Here is an 8,106-nt window from a genome sequence, read left to right on the forward strand (position 1 = left end):
CTGTGGGGCAGGGGTTGGATCTATGGGGCAGGGGGGGATTAATGGGGTGGGGGGGGATCTATGGGGCGGGGGGGGTATCTATGGGGCTGACCCCCCCCTTTGTGCCCCATAGGAGCCCCCGCGGTGCTGCAGGACCCGGCCCCACATCGACCCGGGGACTCGGTCGCCATCGAGATGATGGAGCCACACAGCAGCCAACAGCTGCAGCTGCTGGACGAGCAGGTTCATTAGCATCTCATTAGCATCTCATTAGCATACTCAGCTGATTAATTAATTAAGAGACAGCTCCATTAATTAACATCCCCCTCCTTTAATGATGGAGCCCCACAGCAGCCAACAGCGGCAGTTGCTGGACAAGCAGGTTCATTAGCATCTCATTAGCATCTCTTTGGCATCACCCTAATTGACATGCTAATGAGTTAATGAATATGTAAATTATGTAAATTAGGTGTCTGTAGCCACCGCCATCATGGAGCTGGGCTCCATCTTAGTTAATGGAGCTCCATGTTAACGACTTAATGAGTCGAAGAGTTAACGAAGCTCAATGCTAATGAGCTAATGAATATGTTAATGTATGCAAATTAAGAGTAATATGACTGTAACTGTGCGGTGGCCGCCATCTTGGAGCTGGGCGCCATCTTGGATCTGGGCGCCATCTTGGATCTGGGCGCCATCTTGGAATGAGTTAATGAGTTTGTGAAGCTCCATGTTAATGAGTTAATAATTAATTTATATGCTAATTAATGCTAATTATTATGCAAATTAGGAGTCGTACGTCCGTAGCCGTGCTGAGGCCCTTCAGAACATCGAGGCCACCATTGTGGAGCTGGGCTCCATCTTCCAGCAATTGGCCAACATGGTCAAGGAGCAGGAGGACACCATACAGAGGTGACCTTTGACCCCTGACCTTTGACCCCTACCTATCTATGACCTCTGACCCTTCTCTCATGACCTCTGACCTTCTGACCCCCCATTTAGGATCGATTCCGGTGTGGACGAGGCCCAGCTCCACGTCGAAGCCGCCCACACGGAGCTGCTGCGTTACTTCCGCTCCGTCAGCTCCCAGCGCTGGCTGCTGCTCAAGGCCTTCCTCATCATCATCCTCTTCTTCATCCTCTTCGTCGTCTTCTTCGCCTGAAACAACCCCCCGGCGGCCATTTTGGATCTGAAACAGCCCCTCAAGATGGCTGCCACCCCTTCAATATGGCCGCCACCCCTTCAAGATGGCTGCCTGGACGCCATTTTGGATCTGGAACTCCTCCCAAGATGGCTGCCAATCCTTCAAGATGGCTGCCACCATGTTGGATTTGGAACCCCCCAAGATGGCCGCCACCCCTTCAAGATGGCCGCCTGGCCGCCATTTTGGATCTGGAACTTCCCAAGTTCCTTTCAAGATGGCCACCTGGACGCCATTTTGTCTCTGAAACAGCCTTTCAAGATGGCCGCCACCCTTTCAAGATGGCCGCCTGTCCGCCATGTTGGATTTGGAACCCCCCAAGATGGCCGCCACCCCTTCAAGATGGCCGCCTGGCCGCCATTTTGGATCTGAAACAGCACCAAGATGGCCGCCATCATTCAAGATGGCTGCCTGGCCGCCATTTTGGATCTGGGACAGCCGCCAAGATGGCCGCCACCACTTCAAGATGGCCGCCTGGCCGCCATTTTGGATCTGGAACTTCTCCCAAGATGGTTGCCAATCCTTCAAGATGGCCGCCCGGCCGCCATTTTGGATCTGAACCCCCCCCTTTAAAATTGAGGCCTGGACGCCATGTTGGACCTGGAACTGCACTCCCCCCCCCCAAAATATGGATCCCTTTAAACCCCCCCCCAAATATAAATCTGAAGCCCCTTCCCCATTGACACCCCCCCGGCCGCCATTTTGGATCTGGAACCACCCTCCAAGATGGCCACCTGGCCGCCATTTTGGATCTCGAACTTCCCCCTTTCCCCCCCCAAGATGGCCGCCCCCCTTCATATATGGACCCCCCCCATTTCATATATGGACCCCCCCCTCACTTGAACCCCCATTATAAACAAAGACCCCCCCATTAGCACCCCACTGCCGCCATTTTGGGTCTGGACCCCTTCAAGATGGCCGCCTGGCCGCCATTTTGGATCTGGATCCCCCCCCAAGATGGCCGCCACCCTTTCAAGATGGCCGCCTGGCCGCCATTTTTGATCTGGACCCCCCCCCACAGTAGGGACCAGGACCCCCCCCCCCCCCTTTGATGTTAATGAAGTTATTATTAATTGGGGGGGGTCTTTGTTAATTAGGGGGGAGGAATTAATGATGGGGGGGATCCTGTTGTTTGAGGGGGGGTCATGTTAATGAGGGCAGGATATGCTAATGAAGGAGGGATATGTTAATGAGGGGGTTCCTTTCATTCATTCATGTTAATAAGGGCAGGATATGTAAATGAGGGGGGTCTTTATGTTAATGAGGGCAGGATAATTAATTAAAGGTGGTCCTTTTGTTAATGAGGGCAGAATATGATAATGAGGGGGGGTCCTTTTATTAATGAGGGCAGGTTATGTTAATGAGGGGGATCCTTCAGTTAATGAGGGCACGATATGTTAATGAGGGGGGGCTGCCATCGTTAATTATTGTTAATGAAGGGGGGGGTTAATTAAAATCGTGGGACCTCGTTGTCCGGCTGTTCGTTCCTCGGCCGGGATTCGAACCCTCGGCCTTTAAGGTAACGAGTCCTCCGGGCCGCTAGGGGGCGCTGTTAGAGGGAGGAGAAACGAACGGCCGGAAGCGGCGCTCGAACCGGAAACGGAAATCAAAGCGGCGGAAGCGACGCTCTCCGAAGCCGAAGGGGAAGAAGAACCGCGATGGCGGAGGAGGGCAAGGGGGGATACAGCGGTGAGATATGGGGATACAGCGGTGAGACCGGGGGGAACGGGCCGGGAACGGGGCGGGGGGGCGGCACGGGGGGGAAGGGGACGGAGAACGAAACGAAGGGGGGAGGATGGAGGGGGGGAGGGGGGGTGAGGCCTACAAGGAGGCGCCGGTAAAGGCCGCCATGTTGGGGGGGGGGCGGTGAGGCCTAGTGGGGAGCGGCGGTGCAGGGCGACGTTATGAGCGACGTTAGGGCCGCACCGGGCGGTATAGGCCTCTATTATGGCCTCTATTATGGCCTCCTTTATGGTCTCCAGCCTTTATGGCCGCTTTTATGGCTTCACCAACCGCTATAGGCCGCCATTAGGGGCTCCTTTATGGGGGGGGGGGGTTGAGGCCTACTCCGACCCACTAAAGGCCTCCGTTATGGCCGCCTTTAAGGCCTCCATTATGGGGGGTTGAGGCCTACTCTGACCCACTAAAGGCCTCTATTATGGCCTCTATTATGGCCTCCTTTATCTCCAGCCATTATGGCCGACTTTATGGGCTCAACAGCCTCTAAAGGCCGCCATTATGGCCTCCTTTATGGTGGGGGGGGGGTTGAGGCCTACACAGACCCATTAAAGGCCTCCATCATGGCCTCCATTATGGCTGGGGGGGGTTGAGGCCTACACTGACAGGCCTCTAAAGGCCTCCATTATGGCCGCCTTTATGGGGGCCTGAGGCCTACTCTGACCCAGTAAAGGCCTCCATTATGGCCTCTTTTATGGTCTCCATCCTTTATGGCCGACTTTATGGTCTTACCAGACGCTAAAGGCCTCCTTTATGGTCTCCTTTATGGTGGGGGGGGGGTTGAGGCCTACACTGACCCATTAAAGGCCTCCATTATGGCTGGGGGGGGTTGGGGCCTACACTGAAGGCCACCATCTTGTCCTCCATCATGGCGTCTTTCATGGCCGCCATCTTGTCCTCCATCTTGTCCTCCATCATGGCCGCCATCATGGCTGGGGGGTGGTTGAGGCCTACTCTAAAGGCCTCCGTCATGGCTGCCATCTTGTCCTCCATCTTGTCCTCCATCTTGTCCTCCATCTTGTCCTCCATCATGGCCTCCTTTATGGGGGCTGAGGCCTACTCTGACCCACTAAGGCCTCCATCTTATCCTCCATCATGGCGTCCGTCATGGCCGCCATCTTGCCCTCCATCTTGTCCTTTATCTTGGCCGCCATGTTGGCCGCCATCTTGCCCTCCATCTTGTCCTCTATCTTGGCCGCCATGTTGGCCGCCATCTTGTCCTCCATCTTGTCTTTCATCTTGGCCGCCATCTTGTTCTCCATCTTGTCCTCCATCTTGGCCGCCATGTTGGCTGCCATCTTGTTCTCCATCTTGCCCTCCATCTTGTCCTCCATCTTGTCCTCCATCTTGTCCTCCTTCATGTCCTCTATCTTGTCCTCCATCTTGTCCTCCATCTTGTCCTCCATCATGGCCTCCTTTATGGGGGCTGAGGCCTACTCTGATCCACTAAGGCCTTCATCTTGTCCTCCATCATGTCCTCCATCTTGTCCTCCATCTTGGCCGCCATGTTGTCCTCCATCATGTCCTCCATCTTGCCCTCCATCTTGTCCTCCATCTTGGCCGCCATGTTGTCCTCCATCTTGTCCTCCATCTTGTCCTCCATCTTGCCCTCCATCTTGGCCACCATGTTGGCCGCCATCTTGCCCTCCTTCATGCCCCCCCTGTATGCGCAGAGCACGATGACCGCGTTGTTGGCCGCGGTTTCTCTGGTCGCCGTAAGAAAGGCCGGGGTCCGTTCCGCGGGAAGATGTACAGCGAGATGAACCGCAACAGCCGCAACCGGGGGGGAACCGGCCCCAGCAGCAGCCGACAGAGACAGGACGAGGACGACGGGGACGTGGCCATGAGCGACGCGCACGACGCACCACGGGGACGATAGTGAGACCGGGTCATCTCCTTCCTTCCTTCCTTCTTTGGGTCCATGGGAGGGGGCTCACTTGTGGGTCAGCCCCATAGTGTGGGGCACAGGGGTGGGTCCTTCCCCTTCCCCTTCCGCCCCTTCCCCTTCCCTTCCCTTCCCTTCCCCTTCCCTCCTTTCCCTTCCCTTCCCTTCCCTTCCCTTCCCTTCCTTCCCTTCCTTGCCCTTCCTTCCCTTCCCTTCCCTTCCCTTCCCTTCCCCTCCCTTCCCTTTCCCTCCCTTCCCTTCCCCTCTCCTTCCCCTCCTTTCCCCTCCTTCCCTTCCCGCTCCTTCCCTTCCCCTCCCTTCCCTCGGCGTTCGCTCCCTCCCTTCCCTTTCCCTCCCTTCCGCTTTCCCTTCCCTTCCCTTCCCTTCCTTCCCTGTCCCTTCCCGGCTCTCCTGTCCCTTCCCCTCCCTCCCCGTCGGCCAGTTTCCCTTCCCTCCCTTCGCTTCCCCTCCTTCCTTGGCCCCTCCCTTCCCTTGCCCCTCCTTCCCGTTCCCTCCCTTCCTTCCGCCTCTCTCTTTCCCCTTCCCTTCCCCTTCCCTCCCTTCCCCTCCCTGTCCTTCCCTCCCTTCCCTTCCCTTCCAGTCCCTGTCCTTCCCTTCCCTTCCCTTCCCCTCCCTTCCCTCCCTTCCCTTCCCTCCCTTTCCTTCCCCTCGCCTCCTCCCCTTCCCTTCCTTCCCTCCCTTCCTTCCCTTCCCTTCCCTTCCCTTCCCCTCTTCCCTTGGCCCGCTCCTTCCCCTCCCTTTGTCCCTGTCCCCTCCCTTCCCTCCCTCGCCTTCCTCTTCCCTCGGCCCTTGCCTTCCGGGCTCGTGGTGTGTGCGTGTGCCCTCGGCCTTCCCTTGCCCCTCCCTTTCCCCTCACTTCCTTCCCTCCCCTTCCTTGCCCTTCCCTTCGCCGTTCCCTTCCCTTCCTTCCCTCCCTTCCCTCCTCTCCCTTCCCCTCGGCCTTCCTTCCCCTCCCTTTCCCCTTCGCCTCCCCTTCCTTCCCCTCCCTTCCCTTCCCTTCCCTTCCCTTCCTCCCTCCCCTCCCTTTCCCTTCCCCTCCCTTCCCTTTTCCCCTCCCTCCCTTCCCTCCCTTCCCTTCCCTTCCCTTCCCCTCCCTGTCCCTCCCTTCCCTCCTCTCCCCTTCCCCTCCTTCCATTCCCCTCTCCTTCCCTTCCCCTCCCTTCCCCTCCCTTCCCTTCCCTCCCTTCCCTTCCCTCCTTCCTTCCCCTGCCCTTCCTTCCCTTCCCCTCCTTCCCCTCCCTTCCCTTCCCTTCCCTTCCCTTCCCCTCGTCCTTCCCTTCCCCTCTTTACCGTCCTCTTCCCTTTCCTTTCCCGTTTCCTTTCCCTGTCCCTTCCCTTCCCTTCCTTCTTCCGCCTTTGCCTGTCTTGCCTTCTTCTCTTCCTCCTCTCTCTTCCCTTCCCTTGCCGCCTTCCCTTCCTCTTCCTCCTTCCTCCCTCTCTTCTCTTGCTCCTCCTCCTCCTCTCTTCCTCTTCCTCTTCCTCCTCGTTCCCCTTTCCTCTTCCTCTTCTCCCCTTCCTCTTCCTCTTCCCTCTCCCCCTTCCTTCCTCCCCTCTTATATTTCAATCCCCGCCCGTCCCATCCTGCCCCCATATCTCCCCCATTGCAGTTTGCCCCTATGGGCCCATCCCATCTGCTGCCCCATATCTCCCCCCAATTGAGTTTGCCCTATGGGCCCGTCCCAGCGCGTGCCCCATAAGTCCCCCCCCATTGCAGTTTGCCCTATGGGCCCCGTCCCATCCTGCCCCATATCTCCCCCCATTGCAGTTTGCCCTATGGGCCCCGTCCCATCATGCCCCATATCTCCCCCCATTGCAGTTTGCCCTATGGGTCCCATCCTGCCCCATATCTCCCCCATCTGCAGCTTTGCCCTATGGGCCCCGTCCATCCTGCCCATAATCTCCCCCCCATTGCAGTTTGCCCTATGGCCCATCCTGCCCCATATCTCCCCCAATTGGCAGTTTGCTATATATGGGCCCTGTCCCAGTCCTGCCCCCATAGATCTCCCCTCCATTGCAGTTGTGCGCCTATGGGCCCCGTCCCGTCCTGCCCCATATCCTCCCCCATATTGCAGTTTGTCCGCTATGGGCCTCCGTCCATCTGCCTTTATTTATTTATTATCTCCCCCCATTGCAGTTTGCCCTATGGGCCCCGTCCCAGCCGTGCCCGCCCACCTAGACGGTGCGTCGTGATCTTTCCCCCCACCGGATCGAAGGGAGGGCGGCTCCACGGGACGGAGGACCGCAGGAACTGGGTTCAAAATCGACGGTGAAGTGTGTGACTCTGCCCAGGGCGACCTTCCCAGACCCATTATGTGCCTCTTTAACCTGCCAGGACCTGTTGCTAAAGTCCCCCCAATTCGGGTGTCTGGGGGTCCCTTTAACCTGCCAGGCACCTGTCTAAGCACTCCCCCCATTGGTTTCTGGGGTCCTTTAAGCGCCTGCCCAGACCTTCCCAACCCATTTTATGTGCCTTCCTTAAACCTGCCAAGGACCTGTCTAAGCCCGCCCCCCCCATTGGTTCTGAGGTCCTTTAACCGTGCCAGGCAAACTTCCAACCCATTATGTGTGGCGTCTTTAACCTGCCAGGACCTGTCTAAAGCCCCCCCCCCCATTAGGTTCCTTTAACCTGGCCAGGACACTGGTCCCTAAAGCCCCCCCCCATTGGCGTTCTGGGGTCCTTTACCTGCCAGGACCTTTCCCAACCATTATGTGGCTTTTAAAAACCTGCAGGACCTGTCTGTAGCCCCGCCCCCCCCCCCTATTGGTATCTGGTTTGTCCTTTTAACTGCCAGGACCTGTCCTAAGCCCCCGCCCCCAATTGTTTCTTGGGGGTGTTTTTAACCCTGCCAGGACTGTCTCAAGCCCCCCCCCCCAAGTTGGGTTCCTGAGGTCCTTTAACACTCTGCCAGGACCTGTCCTAAGCCCCCCATTGGTTCTGGGGCTCTTATAACTCTGCCAGACCCTTCCCAACCCATTATGTGGGCTCTTTAACCTGCCAGGACCTGTCTAGCAGCCCCCCCCAATTGGTTCTGGGTCCCTTTAACCTGCAGGCACCTGTCTAAGCCCCCCCCCCCCATTGGTTCTGAGGGTCCTTGTAACCTGCCAGGACGTGTCTAGGCCTCCCCCCGACCCCCGCCCCATTTGGTTCTGAGAGTCCCTTTAAACCTGCCAGGGACCTGTCTAAGCCCGCCCCCCCTCCCATTGTTTCTGGGGTCCTTTAACAAATCTGCCAGGACTTTCCCTTCCTTTATAGATCCCCTTATGGGAAGAAGTAAACGACAAGAGC

General features: G+C 57.4%; 2 protein-coding genes across 2 annotated transcripts; both read left to right on the top strand.

The window, feature by feature from the left end:
• The first annotated feature begins 85 nt into the window (after positions 1–85).
• On the top strand, positions 86–1,929 carry STX5 (syntaxin 5). The gene is made up of 3 exons (XM_015851357.2): positions 86–222; positions 767–888; positions 979–1,929. The coding sequence occupies exons 1-3, from the start codon at positions 175–177 to the stop codon at positions 1,136–1,138; spliced, it is 330 nt and encodes a 109-aa protein (XP_015706843.1). The 5' UTR covers positions 86–174; the 3' UTR covers positions 1,139–1,929.
• Positions 1,930–1,976: 47 nt separating this feature from the next.
• Positions 1,977–7,090, top strand: LOC116652735 (nuclear RNA export factor 1-like). The gene is made up of 3 exons (XM_032441967.1): positions 1,977–2,887; positions 4,588–4,792; positions 6,955–7,090. The coding sequence occupies exons 1-3, from the start codon at positions 2,836–2,838 to the stop codon at positions 7,088–7,090; spliced, it is 393 nt and encodes a 130-aa protein (XP_032297858.1). The 5' UTR covers positions 1,977–2,835.
• Positions 7,091–8,106: the final 1,016 nt, after the last annotated feature.

The sequence above is a fragment of the Coturnix japonica genome, unplaced genomic scaffold (genome assembly GCF_001577835.2).
Source record: "Coturnix japonica isolate 7356 unplaced genomic scaffold, Coturnix japonica 2.1 chrUnrandom1125, whole genome shotgun sequence".
Lineage (NCBI taxonomy): Eukaryota > Metazoa > Chordata > Aves > Galliformes > Phasianidae > Coturnix > Coturnix japonica.

Coding starts and splice junctions, on each gene's coding strand:
- STX5 (XM_015851357.2), top strand. CDS start 175: ATGATGGAGCCACACAGCAGCCAACAGCTGCAGCTGCTGGACGAGCAG. Junction 223..766: donor TGCAGCTGCTGGACGAGCAG/GTTCATTAGCAT, acceptor TATGCAAATTAG/GAGTCGTACGTCCGTAGCCG. Junction 889..978: donor CAGGAGGACACCATACAGAG/GTGACCTTTGAC, acceptor CCCCCCATTTAG/GATCGATTCCGGTGTGGACG.
- LOC116652735 (XM_032441967.1), top strand. CDS start 2,836: ATGGCGGAGGAGGGCAAGGGGGGATACAGCGGTGAGATATGGGGATAC. Junction 2,888..4,587: donor TGAGATATGGGGATACAGCG/GTGAGACCGGGG, acceptor CTGTATGCGCAG/AGCACGATGACCGCGTTGTT. Junction 4,793..6,954: donor GACGCACCACGGGGACGATA/GTGAGACCGGGT, acceptor CCCCCATTGCAG/TTTGCCCTATGGGCCCCGTC.